A 17,618-nucleotide genomic window follows, 5' to 3' on the forward strand; every position below is an offset into this window, starting at 1 on the left:
AGGGGACCCCGCGAAGGATGGAGTCCCTGTACCCAGACCCGCACCCACAGCCAGGAGCACAGCCCTGTATGGGCCTCTAGTTGTCTCCACAACCTGGGTCAGGAGCAGCCTTGCCTCCACCCCTGCTCGTCCCACTCACCTCCCCCTGGGTCTGGCGGCTCATGTTCTGCGGGTGGGCCCCGGTGATGGCCACGCAGGACTCGTTGCGGCTCCACAGCCAGTGGCCGCTCTCGTCAGCCCGGGGGCACTCTGCCTTCCTGGTGCAGCTGCAAGGGCGGGGGGCAGCCTTAGCCTGGCACCCGTCAGCCCCTGGGCCGGGGCAGGGCTGGACCCCCGGATTCAGGGCAGGGGCTGAGCCCCCGGCACTCACCGGCCCTCGACGACGCACCAGCCACAGTAAGGGTCCTGTGAGCTGTGGCAGTGAGTGCAGCTGGAGAAGCTTGCACACTCCTGCACGAGAAGCCGGAACACCTGGGGGCATCCGGGCAGCGAGCATGACTCCAGACACCAGCCAGAGAGGAGCCCCCCAGACAATGATGCCTGGGAGCACCGGCTCAACCCCACCTTTCCCCACTAAGCCTCAGGAGCCTCAACACTGACGCAAGGCTGAGCAGGGGCTGAGCAGGGATGGCTCCCGGCAGCCCAGAGGCTAGACCTCACCCGGGATCAGCTGGCGCCGGGTTCCAAGGAGCCAGGGGAGCCTTAGTTACAGCACCTCCCCGGTGCCTGTTGCATCAGTGCCCAAGAGGCTGCGGGACTTGGCCTATCTGAGCTCACAGAGGCGGCCCCTCAGCCCAGCTTGCCCTTGGGAAGGCCCACTTTGAGCACTGACCCTCTGGTCAGATGGGCCAGAGAGAAACAGAAAGGACAGAAACAGCTTCAAAGGTGGGAAAAGTGCTCAGAGACATCGTCAGGGCCCGAGAAGAGGGCTGGCCCCTCCCGCGCCACTCAGCCCCTCTCCAGGCCCTGGACCCCCGAGGGCCCTCCTCCGGGCCCCACGGGCCCACCTTGTCCTGGGTCATGGCGTACAGGCTGGCCCGGTCTGCGGCCAGCACCAGGTCTCTCTTGATTCTCTTGTTTATCTCCACGAGGACGGCGCCGTACTCTGTGGAGCTGCCGTCTGGGGCGAAGTACACCTAGGGTACGAGCGCAGGTACAGGTGAGGGTGGGGGTCTTGTGCGCTGAGGACCCCTCCAGGAGCCGCCTGCCCCAACCCTGGACCTCACCTTGAGGACCCGGCCATCCGAGGTGCCCAGAAAGGCGATGGTGTGGCCATTCTCGGTGGTCACGGTCACAGCCGTCAGGTTCAGGCCTCCACGGTGCAGCACGGCCTTGGCCGAGAGGCCGTTGCGGCTGCCCAGCGGGTAGGGCAAGTGCTCCGAGCCACAAGGGAAACTCTCGCTGGCACCCTGCGGACCGTGGTGTCAACACCTGCCCGAGGCCTCTCCCCCACGATGGCCCCCCAGCACTCGGGGCCACACACATGCCCCAGAACCAGCCTGGGCACACAAGGCCCCCGCGTGCTCACCGCCCCGAGCCCCCACCCCTGGTGCACCCGACACCTGGGAGAAGCGGCACCCACGTGGGTGTTCACGCTGACCTGCCCGTGGAGACACCACACACGCACACACGGCCCTCCCGCTGGGTGACACGTGGACACATGTCAAGCAGGGCCACGCACAGACCCACCCACGCGTGGCCCAAACCCATGGGAGAACGCTGAGGCCACATACCGACACATGGCCGCCACACTGGATGTCGCCATGGAAGGGCTTGTAGAAGATGTCACGGGGCACCTCGCGCGCACCCGTGTAGCAGGCGTCGCGGTTGGCCTCCATCATGCGGTGGACCTCGTCCAGCGGGAACAGGCAGAGGCCGGTCCGAGGCCCCCCGCCACCCCGGCCATCCGTGCTGAAGACGGCGTAGAGCACCCCGCTGGAGCCCGGCCGGTCCACCGAGGCCGCCAGGCAGGTGCCGAAGGGGGGGGCCTGGGCGTCGCCGGGGTCCAGGCAGCTCAGGTCCACCTCTAGGTAGGAGTAGTAGAAGGGGTCCTGCTTGCACATGCGTGCCAGCAGCGTGCGGTTCCGGGCCGGGTGCTTGTCCTGCTGGTTGAAGACGAAGAAGACGTAGGGGCCGTCCTCAAAGGCGGCCACGAACTGCTGCGTGTTGGAGGACATGTAGCCGGCCTTGTAGGTGGCGTGGTCTGTGTAGGCCTCGAAAGCCTCCCGGCCCTCGGTCCGGTCCAGCAGGCGGGTGCTCACGATGACCCCATTGTCGTGCGGCCCATTGCCCTTGCCCACGAACAGCAGGCACTCGTCGCCGGGGCCCGCGGCGCTGACCAGCCCCACAGTGGCCACGCTCTCGTCATTGCTGGCCACAAAGGACTTCTCGCCACTGCCATCCTCGTAGAAGAGGCGCATGGAAATGTTGCCCAGGGCGCGCAGGGCGCAGATGCCCTTGAAGAGGCTGCCGCACTCCACCAGGCGGCTCCGGGGAGGATCCAGCAGCAGCAGCTGGTTGACGTTGTCGGTCAGCACGGCCTCATGGCACTGGCTCACCTCGATTGGAGGCGTGCACTTCTTGTTGTCCAGGGCCGGGCCCGTGGCCGCCCGCTGCTCCAGCTGCAGGTCGGCACTCAGCTGGTAGAGCATGTTCACTGCCCCCACGTACACCATGCCTGATGCCTCGTCCACCACCAGGTGGTTCAGCTCCGTCTCGCTGCGGAAGAAGTCTAGCTTGCGGGGCCGCAGGCTCACACTCGTGCCCACCAGGCCCAGGAGGGTCAGGGCCCAGAGCTGCAGCGCCATTGCCCCCGTACCCTGCAGGAAGACAGGAGGGTCAGGGCTACCCTGGCCTGGAGGACCCACCCACCCTGTTCCTGATGCTGCCCAGCCGGAGGCCCACTCCCTTACCTGCCTTCCTGCCCCTCTGGCCAGACACACCCACTCTCAACTCCAAGGAGATCGTCTCTCAACCCTCCTCAAGATGACCACCCTGTGACCTAACCTCTGATGGGCCAGGCTACAGCTCCAGGCCTGGGTGTGGCCGGCCGCCCCCAGAGGACTGCGTCCTGGCCTTTGCCCCCAGGTTCCCAGAGAACCTTCAGGCCCACCTCAAGGCAACAGAGCACCTCCTCCAAGAAGCCTCCCGGGCACTCACATCCCATGACCCCACAGCGCAGGTGATCTGAGAGGCACCACCCCCAGACGGCACTCCCCAGAGCACAGACCCTGAACATGCAAACAGAGGGCCACACACCTGTTCTGCACCTGACTCTCACCACACAGTGTGATCCGATCAGAAACAGCAGAGCCACTGAGACTGCAGCCCGGCCTGCCTCCCTGACACCCCCCCACCCCTCAGAGCCCACAGCAGTCTAGTCACCCAGCCTTTGCCGTGCTGGGGAGACCCTCAGGTCTCTGAGAGGGGGACCCCAGAGTCAAGAGGGCGGTGCTGCGTGTGGGCTATGGCAGGCCACATCAGAGTGCGGTATCTACTTGAGCACATGCCCGTGTGTGTGTGCAGGCCCGTTCACGTGTCCATGTGCATGAGGGCCGAGCTCAGGGTTGCCAACATGCAGGTCTCTCCCGGTTTGCAGTGGTCCAGCAGCTCCCCACCTTAGGGACCCTGATTACAATCTTGAGAGTCTCTGCCACCAGCCCCTCAGGCTGCCCTTTCCCAATCTGTGTCCCACCCCTCATCCTTGGACCCCTGACATCTGCCCCGAGGATTTCTGTGCCTGGCAAGACGTTTAGGGCAGCCCTGTCCGTGCCCACAGTGTCAAAGGGAGACGGGGCCCTGGCTTCCCTGACTGCCCACAGCAGCCGCTGCGGCCACCTTCAACACCACTTCCCTGGACACATTCATTCACTCAAGAAATGACTACTACTGTCCTCTCCTGCGACAGCCCTCCCTGCCTGCCCTGCCCCTGCCTCCTCCGGGAGAAAGAAAGCTAGCTGCTCCGTGGCCAGGGGAGACGTTTCTCTGGGGCACTGGCTTTGGGCAAAGCTGTGTTGACTGGAAAAGTTTGGCTTCCTCTCATGGACTCTGTGACTATTACACAGAAACAAGCCGACTTCCTTCTTTCCCTGGGTCACTAGGAACCCCCCCCCCAAAAACGGCCAGGCTGTGGCTGCTCCCCCCCCCACCCCGCATCGCCCCTGGGCCACTAGGAAGCCCCCCCTCCCCGGCCAGGTTGTGGTTGGTCTCCATCCCTTTGTTCCCGTCTCCACCACGTCCCTCGACCCCCTGGAGAAGGCTTAGCCGAGAAGAACCAGGTGACAAAGCCTCCTCATCCCAGAGTCATGGGGGAGGGGGGCGCCGGCGGGTCCCGGCTGGGGAGGGGGCCCCTCGGCGAGACAGCGGCCCCGGGAGGAGGCCCTGCTCTGAAGCGCTCCCGCCCCGCCCCCGGCCTCCTGACGAGCTGCTGGAGAGGAGCCACCCACAGGCCGACGGGACGATGTCGCAGGGAAGACAGCAGGGACCCGGGAAGGGGGCGGAGGTGGCCCAAGAGGAGGCGGAGGGCGGGGCAGCCAGGGCGACCGGGCCGCGCGGAGACCATCGGGCTGGGGAGGAGCGGGAAGACTCCGCAGGCCCGCCCGGAGCACAGGCCCGCCCAGCGCACAGTCGGGTCTGGCGCGGCGGGCCGGGAGCCCGCGCGGGGGAACGGGATGCCCCGGAGGCCCCCAGACGTGGGGCTGGGCCACCCGCCAATCCAGGGACGCCAGGGGCCGGACGCTCGGGCGCCCGCTGGTGCTGCCCCAGGCCCGGGGGCGGGCGGCCCGGCTGGAGGCCCCGCCCCGCCGCCCCTCCCCAGCCGCCCCGCCCCGCCGGCTGGCAGGTCGCGGCCCAAAGTCCGCTCGGCGGCGCCGCGCGGGCTGGGGGCGCCCAGGGCTTCTGCTGGTCCGCACCCCCGCCCGGCCCCGCTCACCCGCGTCCCCGCGTCCCCGCCGCCGCGACCCCGGCCCCGCTTGGCTTTGGCTCCGGCTGCGGCTCCGGCCACGGCCGGCCGCGGCGGGCGGGGAATGAATGGAATGTTCCCCGAGCCCAGGGAGGGAGCGAGCGGGCGGGCGGGGGCGGGCCGGCCGGTGGGGGCGGAGCTGCGGCCGGAGCTGAAGCCGGAGCCGCCCCTGGGAGCAGGGCCCCCGGTCTCGGAAGGATCCGTGTCCGGCCCCTCTGCCCATCTGCAAGCCCGAGGAGGACTTCAACCAAGAACAGATCGATCGGGCACAACGCCCACTCCCCCATAGCCCTCTCGCCGCCCCCCACCTCGGTCCTGGGAGATGGGAGGGTCACAGAGCCTAAACCGAATGCTCTGGTCGCCTTCTGGTTAGGGCCCTGGGGCTGCTATACCAGAAGTGCTGGATGAAGGCGCTGTGTGCCCTCACCCAGTGGACCAGATCCTGCTGCTGACTCCCAGGGGCCCAGACGCTGGGCTGTTTCCCCCCACACTGCCCCCCCACCCCCGGAGGCCAGGCCAGACAGACCTGGGCTCCCTGCCAGCCCCAGCAGCCCTCTGGGCAGCGGGCAGTGAGCCCCCCTTGAGAGCCCAGGCCGTGCGGTGTCACAGGAGGGGCTGGGACTCCAGGCGGCAGCTCCCTCCACTTCCTGGACAAACAAAAGCCTCAGGTGACCTGCCTGGCCAGGCCCAGGAGCAAAGGGTGACCCACCTGACCAGAAGCCACGCTCGGGCCGCAGCACCGGAGGCGCCAGGCGCAGCCGGCAAAGCTCCCTGCGGCTGGTGTTCCCGGAACGGGCGCTTCCTGTTTTGAAGGCGGCCCAGGACCCCCGCTTGCTCACCGGGGCAGCGGGGATTTCCTCAGGGGCACCAGACGCCTCTTCCTGGCCGAAGTCCGGAGGTGCACTTCCAAGAAGTCCACAGCTCCAGCCTGCTGCCGGCCCGGAAGGCGTCTGGACGTGTGCCCCTCGCGCCAGGCCCGATTCCCAGAAGGCCGCACTGCACTCAGTGCCCAGCAGCCCTCCAGGCTCCCTACAGAGCCCACCCCCCCACGCGACCCTGCCAGTAGCTCCCACAACAGGGCACCTGGTTTTGGGCAGACGTGTGCCCGCTGGGCCTGGCCAGACAAGACCCGTGGGGACACCTCACTCTGTCCCCGTGTGGCCGTGGCCCCCACTACCTTCCCCAGCTTGCGCTAGCCCCCACTCACCCAGGCTTCAGTGGTCCGGCTCAGTCTCTGCTCCAGGCTGGCATTGAGGTTCTCTAGGAAGCAAAGGAGAGACGGTGGTCTCACGACAAGCCTGGCCCCTGCCTCCACGTCTGGGGTGCAAGGAGCAGCCCATGGGGCCCCAGCTGGCCTCTGCTGTCCTGGAGGAAACGCTCAGCCTCCTGCCTCCTCCACCCCATCTTCAGCCCTGCCCAGACACTGGCCTCCCAACCCCCAGCCCAGCACCCCCGTGCACATAGGTCCACTTGGTGTGTATGCCTGCATGCCCCTCCAGCTTCTGCTCAAAAAGGCAGAGAAGGGAATTCCCTGGCTGTCTAGTGGTTAGGGCTCTGCACTTTCATTGATGAGGGGCTGGGTTCAGTCCTCCGTTGGGGGAACTAAGATCCTACAAGGTACATACATTACTTTCATTAAAACTAAAATTGTTTTCTGAAAAACATGCACACACAACTCTGCAATTCTCCTTACTAGATATGTGACTTTGCACAAGTTACTTAAGTTCTCTGAGTCTCATTTCCCCATCTGTGAAGAGAAGACAGCCATAGTGACTAACCCTAGCAGTTTGTAACAACTAAAGGATTTGGGCCTGAAAAGCCTGTCACATTGTAGCACTCAGAAAGCTGCGACTGTATCCTCTCCTTTCCCTGTGTATTGGCAGGGAGGACCTGGTCAAGGATACTTCTCAGCAGGGAAGTATGTAACTGGAGGACCCTGAGAACCCAAGATGCTGGTGAAGATGGGTGGTCCGTGTGGACCCTGATGGAGCCCAGACCTGTTGAGGACAGCTGTGGTGCAGAATTCCAGGCATCTCCACCCATGGGGGTTGATACAGACACCCAAGAGTTTAATTGAGAAGTTCTAGAAGACTACATCCAAACTGAAAGTCATGGTGAAGCCTTGAGGCAGGGAGGAGGGGGCTGAGACAGTAAAGCAGCTTCATTTGCCACTTTTAGAAAACATTTTTACAAGATTATATTGAGTATGCACATGCTACCGGTCTACTGAATCCCACCACACCATGGCCACAGACCACTGGCTCCCTGTCTGGCTTGCCAGCAGCATGCCCCCAGGCACCTCATTCCTGAGCCAGACAGCCCCCAAATGTGGGGACCAACACTGTGAAGAGGGCCCAGGGCTGGAAGGACCCCCACAGGTCTGAGGGAGACCAGCAGGGGCAAGGCCTGTGGGTGGGGGGCACCACACCTGTCACTTAGGGCAGGAAACCCCTCTGGCGTCCTCAGCCCCCAGCTAAGCAGGGAAGGGCTAACCAGAAAGAGGAGCTCAGAGTCCAGGTATGTGGTGAAGGTGCCCAGGCAGCCTCTGTGAAAGGGGCAAAGGCCACTCCGCAGGCAAGCTCAGTGCCAAAGCAAAGGGCATCCGGGCGGCGGAGCTTCATGAGAGGGCTGGGCTGGGCCGGGCCTCGAGGCTGAGGCTTAACACGGGGCCCACAGCCCCGGGGCGGAGCATGCAGGCCTGCCCTTGAAGGGACGTCACGCTGGCCTCGGGGCCTGCTCCCTCTGCCTGGCATGGCTGAGTCCCCAGCCTCAGCCCTTCCACCTGCCCAGGTCCCGGGGCGGGCGGGGGGGTGGTGATTGTGTGCTGGAGGCGAGGCCAAGGGACGCTGACCTCTTCCAAGGGACCCCCTCTTCCTAAGCGCCACCTCAGCCCTCGAGGGACCTGCACCAAGGGGCCCACTGCGGCAGACCCCCTCGGACTCTCCTGGAGGCGGTCCTTGGATTTCTCCTCCCGACAGCAGGAGCCCCCAGCCCACACTTCCTTCAGAAGGAAACCTGGACACCTCCCTTCCACTTGGCCCCCAGCTGCCCCATCATGTCCACCCTGCCTCCAACTGGCAGCCCCCGCTCACTCCTGCCAGCTCAGATGAAGGCCCCTCTGCTGAACGCCCACAGGTCTGAGGCCCTGGGTGACCCCCGCCACAGTCACACACACCCAATGCCGCTGCCCAGTCCCTTTTGACCTGGGTTATATGGGCCATGGACAACATCACACTGCGCCTTAGTTTCCCTGTGAGGTACGCGGGGTGATGACAGAACCAACCCGAGTGTGAGGCCTGGAGGTGTAAGTGAATCTGTGCCTGGAGGAGGGACTCAGGATGACATTGCGATGCCACCGTGTCTCTGCTTTTGCCGTCCCCTGGAAAACGCCTACCCACCCCCCAGAAGCCGGAGACGCCCAGCCTGACCCCGCCCTGCAGGACCTTCGCTCACCCACCATGGCCCACAGTCTTCATTGATGGGCCGGTGAGCACGGTCTAAACACAGGATCTGGCCCGGTGGGCGCCTCCGGGTCTCAGCCCTGTGATCCAGGACGGGGGTGACACACGGCAGAGGAGGCTGAACATGCACGTGCCCCCAGAGCTGGTGCCGAGCCCCCCTGCACCCAGCGGGCTCCCCGAGGCTCCCCCTTGGGTTCCTTTCTTTTAAGCAGCAGCCTCATGCCCTGCTCCACCACCAGAAAAATGCAAAGAGCAGGTGCTCGCTGGGCAGAGCAGGGATCCCACCCCAGGCTAGGGCCCCCTGCAGCCCTGGCCCCCAGGAGGAGGCCCTGGGGCGCAGGCTGGCCCTCCCGGTCACTATCATCACGCAAAACTGATGCAGGGATGTCTCAGCACTGAAGTCAGAACAACGCAGAACAGCCAGGTCTGCGGGGGGGGGGGGGGGCGCCCTTGGCAGTTGTGGGCTCGGGCAGGGGGCCCAGGTTCGGCCGACTGGGAGAAGGGGCCGTTTAGACAGAGGCTCAGGCCCAGGTGGGGACACTCCGAGATGGTGGGGGCGGGGGGCAGCCTTAGCACCACGCGGCGGGCACTCGGGACCCTCAGGGCCGAGGGGGGCGGAGGAGTCAACCCCTGGCGGAGCTCGGGGCCGTGAGTCACTCCCCAGACCCTAGGAGGGCCGGGAGGTAGCGGGGGCAGAGGTCCGGGTCCGGCCAGGGGCGCCGCCCCTCCCCCGCCCGGCAGCTGGCGGCGGGGAACCCGCCGGCGCTCCGCTCCCGCGACGAAAATGCAAATCTGCAATTAGCCCGGAGCGCGAAACAAATCAGAGGAAACAAAACCAGCGCTACGCCGGCAAATCTGAGCCTCCGCTGTTTTCAAAACAAGAGCGGGGAGTGGGCGCGCGCTGGGCGGGGTAGTGTCGCGGCACCCGGGCCAGGGCGAGAGGAGCCCCGGCCGGCCCGCCGCGCGCCCCGAGGCCGGGTCAGAGTTCAGTCGGGGAAGCGGGGCACGGCCCCGATGGGGAGGAGCGGCCCGGTCTTGCAACTCCGGGCGGCCCGCAGCCGGCGCGGCGCCCGCGGACCACCCCTCCCGAGGCCCCGCCCGCGCCCCGCGCCCCCGGGCCTTTTGACAGGGCTCCCCGGGGCCCCGGGGCGCGCGGTCGCAGGGAGCCTGACCTCCAGTCGCGATGACGGCGGCGGCGGCGGCCACGTGGTCCCAGGGACCCGTACCCAAGGAGCCTGGCGGGAGTCAGGCTGTCCTCCGTCGGCCAGGGCGCGATGCGCTGCCCCGCCGGCCCCAGGCCCAGGCCCCCGCGATCCGCTGTCGGCCAGTTACCCACCGCGGCCGCAGTGCCGCCTGCGTGACTGCCCACCCCACCCCAGCCAGACTCACCGGGCAAAGGCCGAGCGATCGGCAGACACCTTGGAGCGGGGGCGGGCCGGGGCGGGCCGGGGCCTGGCTGACGTCTAGCAGGAGCCTTGCGTCAGCGCCGGGAGAGCCTCCCGAGGGACCCTCCCAGGTGTAGGGTGTCACCTCCCCCTCCCCACCCGCCCAGCTCCCAGCCGCTCCTCTCCTCCCAGCGGGGGCTGAGGGAGACAAGAGCAGCCGCCCCTGCAGCTGGGGCTCTGGGGCCCAGCAGGAAAGTCACCCCTGCCCGGAGGCCAGAGGTCAGAGGCCCAGGACCCAAGGCCAAGGTGAGGAGGCTTAGAGAAGCCCCCGGGCTCTCACTGCTGCCTGCCTGAGGGGTCTCCCGGCCCGCTCCTCCCCCCATCCTGTGGGCCTCCCCCAAGCTGAGGCCTGAGCCTCCCACTGCAGCCGCCTCCGAGCACCCCTCCGCCTTCGTCTGAGGTCACCCTCGCCGGGGTCTTGCGTCCTGCCCTGAACCTCAGGCACCACTGCGGCTCCCTGGGCAAAGCCCCAGGGTGGGTGCTGCCCTGGGCTGATCCCATGCTGTTGGCCCCAGTCACCGCCTCACCCTGCGGGCGCTTGACCCTAACCCCTTGGAGAGAAGGCTTAGGGGAACACCATTTCAATGAATTGTTGTTATTCAAGAATACAAGCCGGGCCCTGCCAGCAGCCCACAGCCTCCTGGGCCTCCCAGGCCCTCAGGGCAGAAGGTGGGGTTTAGTGGGGCCAGGCGCCCATGCGCTCCACCCTGCTGCACTGCCCTCCTCCTGGCGGCCCTCCTGAGTGCCAGCCGCCCGTGTCCCACCTGGACTCGGTTGGGCCCCGATTCCCCCTCAGGCTTGCCCACATCCCTCCTCTGCAGAGCCGCGCCCCCCAGAACACCTTGTAGCTTAATGCCTCTGTCAGTTTCCCTGTGCTCGCAGGGACCCCCAGATGGGCCCGCAGACCTGCCCCATCTGCTCAGCCCGAAGCCCCCAAGCGCTTGCTGTGTGCCGGGGACAGGGGGACGAGCCTCCTCACCCCAGGGCCCAGGAGGCCCTGGCCCACAGCGGCCTCAGGCCACACCTGGTGCACGGATGCATGGCGTTGGCACCCAGGCAAGTGTGGATACCCCCAGAGACCCCCCACCAGTGGGCAACCAGTCACGGCCGGGCTGAGAGGGACAGGAAGTGGAGGAGTGGGGTGTGGGCTGGGCTGGCTGGCAGAGGGAGGGCGATGCACGGCCTCGAAGCACAGAGGGGTCAGGGAGGGCCCAGCCACCCCAACTCCCGAGGGGCTCCTATGTGAGGCACCGCACCCCCGTCCCCCCAGCAAGCAGGAAGGCTGGAGCCGTGAGGAGGGCGCGGGGCCCGGCATGACAGGCACAGCCAATGGCACTGATGTCTGATGCCCACCCCCTTTCCAGGCTGGCCCCCGCAGCTGGTGGGGTGCTGCTGGCGGGGCTGCCTGAGGCTCACGGCGGGTACAGCTGGCCCAGGCCCAGGGCCCCTTCTCAGGCCCTGTGCAGGGGCGGGAGCAAGGCTTGGGGGCGGACGGGTGAGGGCCCAATGAGCAAGGAGCAGGCGAGGCCTGTAATCTGCTTGTCAGTCTGTCAGCGCCTCGGCGGCCACCCCAACCCCACCTCCTGCATCACGGCCGAACCCCACAATTAGCCTGGGGCACCGCGCCAGGCCGGCGTGCCAGCCACCCCACACACACCCGTGAGCGCTCTCGTGCAAGCGCACATCTGGGATGCCGAAGGGGGTCCCGCCCCTCCGCCCAGGGTGTTTGCGGGACCAAGAGCCCCAGACTGGACCACTTGGGCTGGGGGCATCTCGGGCAGCCCCAGCTCAGCATTGGCCCAAGGTGCCCAGAAGGGCAGAGAGGCCTGGCGGAACCAGGCAGGCCTGGAGCTGGCCCCGGGGACCCTGCGTGGGAAGGGGGCGCTGGGCCCTCTGCGCTGGCTGCAGGGGCCGCAGGATCGGGGCCTCGTAGGGCTGGAGGGTCTGGAGTCCAGGCTGCGGTGGGGCAGTGGACCAGCCCAGGGTCATGCTCTGGCAGGGCAGAGGCACCGGGAGTTTCCAGCGAGGAAACGCCCCAGCTCAGGCTGAGGCTGGGTGCTGAGGGGGACTCCTCAGGTGCCAGGGAGCAGCGGGGCAGCCAGGACTGGGAGGTGGGGGAGACACCTGGCCTCCCTGTGACAGCACACCCTGGAAGTGGCCCCCAGCCTCTGGGGCGAGGCCCCGCACCCACCCGGCTCAGGGCTGGCTCGGTTCGGCCTGGAGCTGCCACCCACGGGGCAGGGGCTGAGGGTCCCTGCAGGAAGCGTTGCCAGGTCTCCCCCTCTGGCTCCTCCTTAGCCACCCGTCCCTCATCCTGACCTCCCTCCCTGGGTCCTGAGATGGCCACAGTGGCCCCCAGATCCGGCCTGACGCCAAGACGGGGAAGGTCCAGCCCCTCACATCCCCTGGCCAGCCTGGGGAAAGACTCGAAGGCTGAGGGGAAGCTGGAGGCCACGCGGGGCCCCTCACTGCGACCACCTGCCCTCGCCCCTGCCACCTTGCCCAGGGAGGCTTGACTGCTTCTCCCACCGCGGGGTGCACGCAGGGCAGCGGCCACCTTCCCGGGGTGGGCATTGACTTCCCGCAGCAGTGTCCTGGGCTCGGCCCTTCTCCAAAGCAGGCCCGGCTCGAAAATAGCCCGGGGAGAGGGTGGGGGCAGGACCCCACACTCAGGCCGGAGCCCACAGCGCTTAGTGGTCCGGGAACTCACCCCCGGGGCCCCGCCAGCCCTTCCCAGCCCCCGCATCTCGCCACTCCTCCTCCAGGATGGACCCTCGGGTCCCACCTGTCAGGGCTGCTCCGGGGCCCCTCCGGCAGCCAAGGACCCAGGCTGCGTGTCCGGCTGCGACCACCGACTCCTGGAGACCCCTCAGCCTTCAGCGGCCAGCTTGGGACTGGGCAGGGGGCCTGGAGGAAGCCGAAGGGGCCCCACGGCCAAGCCCCCATCAGCCCAGCGCCCGCACCCTGCGAGGCAGCAGGCTGGCCCAGCGGCCCCAGACGAGGGCAGAAGGCCCGTGGCCAGAACTGTCCCTGCCTTGGGGGCAGAGGCCCCTGCTCCTGCGCTGTGTTGACACAGGTGGCCCTCTGCAGAGCTGACATCAAACTTCTTTCCTCTTTCTTCCTCTTCCTGAGCAGGGGCTTGAGCTGGCCCCGCGTCAGGCACAGAGGTCTGAGCTCAGCGCGGTGCCCCTCCTCCTGGGCCCCCAGGGGAACCGCTGGCCACCTGCGCCGAGCAGCCGCGTCTCCACACCCGGAAGAGTCAAGTCTGGGGCGGGGCTGATGCCAGCACCGGGGTCAGAACCTGGGTGACACCCAAAGACCTCACTCGCTCCCCCCGTGCCCAGGCCCGGCCTGCATGCGAGACGATTTTAGAGGATGGGCCCGGTTTTAGAGGTCTCGTGATCTCAGGGGCTGAGGACGTGGGCACCAGGCCGACCCTCTCCCAGGTGCCCCGCCCCATCCCAGGAGCGCACCTCCTCTGCCCAGCCTACAGGGTGGAGAGTTGCCAGTGGTGGGGAGCCGGTCTCTGAGTGAGGCGGCCCGGAGCTGCAGAGGGGCACCAGAGAGGCCCAGAGGGCAGAAAACAGGACCCCAGTGCCAGGGGAGGGGGGCAGCCCTGGGCTCCTCCCTGGGACCAGAGGGGCAGACCTGCGGGTGTGCCCACGGTCACCCTGGGCTCCACCGAGGGTTTGGGTCCAGCTACTGTCACGGGTGTGTGAATACCACAGACGCGAACCGAGTTAGGATGCACTGGCTTCGGCGCTGCAGGCAGGACAGCAGGCCCTGCCCTGCCCTTCAGACGAGCAGCTGTGCCCTGGTGTGGCTGGGGGGCCCAGGAGGGGGCAGGGCTCCTGCCTGGTCAGCTGGGGGACCGAGGTCCTCAAAGCCTCAGGGACAGAGAGGAGCAGAAACCCACAAGAGGATATGAAGTCAGGGAAGGGAAAAACCACGAAGGGGCCACATGCGGCAGGGGGAGAAGAGGGAAATGGAGTGCCTCTCCAGCCCCGCGCACCCCGGTGCCCCCCACCAATTACGGGCCACCAGCAGCCCAGTGCGTCCTGTAATTTGAAACCAAAGATGTTTAAAGGCCCCACCCACCTCACCCCAAACACAAATAGCCATTAGCCTCAGGGGGAGGGACTCGTCCAGCCCCCACAAGAACTAGAGACTGGCCCCTGTGAAACTGCGCCCACCTCAGCGAGCCAGCTCGAGGCTGGAAGACCAGCCCGCTTCGGCTTTCGACAGGTCTGATCGCTCCTTTCCTCCCCTGACTGCTTCACACACCCTTGTCTGGAACAGGCTCTGGACACAAGAGGGTCTCAGCAGAGAGGAAAAGCCTATCCCCCCACCCAGGAAGCCAAGGCAGGAGGCTGTGCCTGTTGTGGCAGCAAAAAGGCCCAAGACCTGACATGAGTGAGGACTTCCTGCTCACAGGACAGCTCCGGGACGGAGGACCTGGCATCGCAGCGCGGATCTGCCCGGGCCAGACCAGGGGCCACGTGGGGAGGCGCCGAAGCCACAGCCAGTCCCACGCCCAGCGTCCCCGAGCACCACCAGCTTGGCCCCTGCGATGTGAGTCCAAAGCAGGGAAGAGAGCACGATGCTCCCGGAACGGCCCAGGTCCCAGGACGGCTCACGGCCGGCAGCCAAGCTGTCCCGGGGGCGCAAGGGCATATGCCATACGGAACTTCCCAGGCTGCCGCCCCCCGCCAGCCTTCCAATCCAATCTCTTCTGCTTCACTGGCCTGGGCTGTGGCCAGGCCCCTGGGCTGAAGCCCTCCAGCCCAGCTGCTCGCTTTGCCTCCCAGTATGGATTCTCCAGGGGCTGCTAGGGGTGCGGCTGCAAGCAAGCCCGCAGGGACCCTGCAGGCCACGTGATGGGCAGCAGCCCAGTCAGCTCCTGGCGGGCCCCTCCCCTGGGGCACCCCTCCCCTGGGACAGACTGACAGGTGGGGACATGGGGGCGGGGGCCAGGCGGTCGGAGGGGCTTCAGGCAAGGGTGCCCCCTCACTGTTGGTCGGTGGGCCAGTCAGGAGGCGGGATAATGGTCAGAGATCCGGCCCCGGGGAACCCTAGCGCCTCACCCGCTCCAGGCAGCCCAGGTCGCGGCCCTGCCTGCCCCGCCGCCCGGGACACACTGCACCAGCGCCAGGTGTGAGTGACAAGCCCAAGGTGTGTCCCTGAGCGGGGTGCGGGAGGCGGACTCACACCCGGGCCGCGCTGCCGAGCCCTCCAGAGGTGGGGGTGCTCCTGGCGGGGGCGCTGCCCCGGGGCCCTGAGGCCAGAGGCCAGGGACCCCTCCTGGCCCATGGCCTCCCCCAGAGGACCCGGGCGCACCCCAGGCTGGCTCGGCGGGCCTGCTGGGGCGGTCTCCAGGCCGGGGTGACGCAGCCCCTCCCACCCCGCCCCCGACCGGCCGAGCAGCCGCGGAAGGTGCTGGAGCTGCCCAGACTTGCCTGTCCCCTCCCTCCTGGGCCTCTCAGCCCACGGCCCCGGAAGTGGATCTCTCTCCCACGGCTGCAGCCTCCCCCCTTGGGGTGGCTGGACAAGGCTGGATAATCCAAAATAATTCCTTCTTGGCAGGCGGCCGGCGGGGGGTGGGGGACTTGAATTCCAAACCCTTGTTTTTCTCTGCAACTTCCCTCCTCTCTTGGGGAGAGGAGCCCCGAGCCAGACCTCAAGCCTCCCCCCACCGTCGGATGAAAGTGGGCCACCAATAGGTGTGTTGGGAAGAGGTGACAAGCTCAGATCTGCTGAAACCACCTGCTTGTTTTCAATCTTCTCCGGGAATTCCTAAAAGCTGACACGCCACAAAACATCCTCAGCAGCTCGGCCAGGCCGACGCTGACTGTGCCCTCCTAGGGACCCTCGCCTCAGAGCAGAGGACCGGCAGCCCCTGCCCCAGCTGTTCAACTCTGGGGCTCCCTGCCCTATGCCAGGGTAACATCCAAGTATGGGGTCGGGCTGGGCCCCCACCTCTGGGGGCCTTGTTCTCCTGTCTCCCAGGGCCCAGCCTGGATGTGTGCGGGGACACAGGGGGTGAGGTTAAGCGTGAAAGGGCCTCGCCAGGGTAGGCTCAGGCCCAGAGGGCCCTCCAAGCTTTCAGAACATTCCACTGGCTTTGGGGTCGAGCTTCACCCTTCAGTCCTGACCCCCAACCACAGCCCCAGAGCCCATTAAGACCCCTTCCTTTCTCCAAGTTGGCTGGGAAGAGGAGCCCAGTGACGTGGCAGGAAACTCCGAAGCCCTTGAGCTCAAGGACCCTCCTCAAATCTTACAGGCAACCTGAACACAGAATGGTGGGAAAGGCCCGTCTAGGAGGGCTTCCCGCAGGCGGAGGCACATAGAGTGGGAGGGTCCCGGCAGTGAGTACAGAGACTTTCTGGGTCCCAGAGTGTCCACCCAAACATCAAGACAACAAGCACCGGGAACCGCGGGGGCCGGCCGCGCGGTGAAGCACTGGGGCGCCAGGCCGCCCTCCTCCCAACCCGGAACCTGCACCCGCCTTCCACCCAGGCAGGTGCCCTGTCTCATGCCCTCCTCACCAGGCCCGGGGGTGTGGGAGCCGCTAAGGTCTGACCGCGGGCCCAGCCCCTGGGGAGAGCTCCGGCTCTGCCACTCGGGAACGAGGCTGGGTGGGCGCGGGCCTGGAACTCTTGCACAGCCAAGGCCGACCTCCGCCCTGTGCACGGATCTCGGTGATCGGAGGGCTGGGGTGGGGGTAGGGGGGCAGGAGCACGGAGTGTCGGGAACCACAGCAGCTCCGGAGGGGCGCGGGCTGCGGGAGAGGGTGCGGCGCCCGGCTTGCGACCCTCGGCCCGGCCGCCCCCGGCGCCGCGGGCCTCGCCCACAAGAGCGCGAGGCGGGAGGGGCCCTGCCCCGGCTGCCGGGACGGATGGACAGCGGCCGAGGCCCCGGGCGCCCTCCGCGGGGCGGCTGCCTCCCGGATCCCCGTGTTCCGAGCGCCGCAGGCCAGGGCCAAGCGGCGCTGACGACGAAGCCCGCCCCGGCCCGGCCGTCCGCGGGCGCGGGGCCCCGTCCCCGTACCTGCTCGTTTGCCGCGGAGGCTCGATGGCGCCCGGGCCGCGATCGGCGCAGCGCTGCGGCCCGCGCGGCTGCCATGGAGACGGGCCTTTGTGTGGCCGAGGAGGGGCCGGAGCGCGCGGGAGCAGCGGCCCCGCCCCCGGCGGGGGAGGGGGAGGGGAGGGGAGGGAGGGGGAGGGGAGGGGAGGGAGGGGGAGGGGAGGGGAGGGAGGGGAGGGGAGGGGAGGGCCCGCCGGGCGGGGGAGGGGACGGGAGGGGGGGGAGGGGAGAGGAGGGGAGGGGGAGCGAGGGGGAGGGGAGGGGGGCGAGGGGGAGGGCCCGCCGGGCGGGGGAGGGGAGAGGAGGGGGGAGGGAGGGGGAGGGGAGGGGGGCGAGGGGGAGGGCCGCCGGGCGGGGCGCTCCCCGCGCGACCCCGCGCCCGGCGGCCTCAGTGGGTGAACACCGCGCGGCGCCTGGGAGGTTCGACTGGATTCAGGCTCAGCCTCGCTGCCCGAGGAGCCCAAATCTGGCCTCTGGAGGAGAGTGCCCACCACATGGAGACCCCTGGCACCCTAACCCTCAGACTGGGGAACAGGCCGGTCACACCCGTCCTTTGCGGGGCTGGGGGCTGCTGGGCCTTGTCCCCGCACCTCCTGGGGGAAGAGGGGTCCTTAGCCTCCAGCCACCCTCCCTCTCCTCCCCCAGCTCGCACCCAGGACCCACTGACTG

The 17,618-nt window shown here is 67.6% G+C and overlaps 1 protein-coding gene across 4 annotated transcripts in view; it reads right to left on the minus strand.

The window, feature by feature from the left end:
• Nucleotides 1-17,015, minus strand: part of PLXNB2 (plexin B2) — a 28,045-nt gene extending 11,030 nt beyond the window's left edge. Inside the window, exons 1-7 of one of the 4 annotated variants that reach the window (XM_065945777.1) lie at nt 16,914-17,015; nt 6,168-6,220; nt 1,734-2,819; nt 1,227-1,409; nt 1,008-1,136; nt 371-471; nt 140-266 (exon numbers count right to left, since the gene is read on the minus strand). In XM_065945777.1, the coding sequence (XP_065801849.1) occupies nt 140-266; nt 371-471; nt 1,008-1,136; nt 1,227-1,409; nt 1,734-2,807 (1,614 nt within the window). In that variant the 5' untranslated portion in view covers nt 2,808-2,819; nt 6,168-6,220; nt 16,914-17,015. Of the gene's footprint in view, nt 1-139; nt 267-370; nt 472-1,007; nt 1,137-1,226; nt 1,410-1,733; nt 2,820-4,930; nt 5,013-5,669; nt 5,756-6,167; nt 6,221-9,593; nt 9,746-16,913 lie in introns of those variants that run through there. The other 3 variants (XM_065945783.1, XM_065945794.1, XM_065945790.1) reach the window with 3 other exon arrangements.
• Between the last annotated feature and the right edge of the window lie 603 nt (nt 17,016-17,618).

Source organism: Muntiacus reevesi, chromosome 1, assembly GCF_963930625.1.
Source record: "Muntiacus reevesi chromosome 1, mMunRee1.1, whole genome shotgun sequence".
Classification (NCBI taxonomy): domain Eukaryota; kingdom Metazoa; phylum Chordata; class Mammalia; order Artiodactyla; family Cervidae; genus Muntiacus; species Muntiacus reevesi.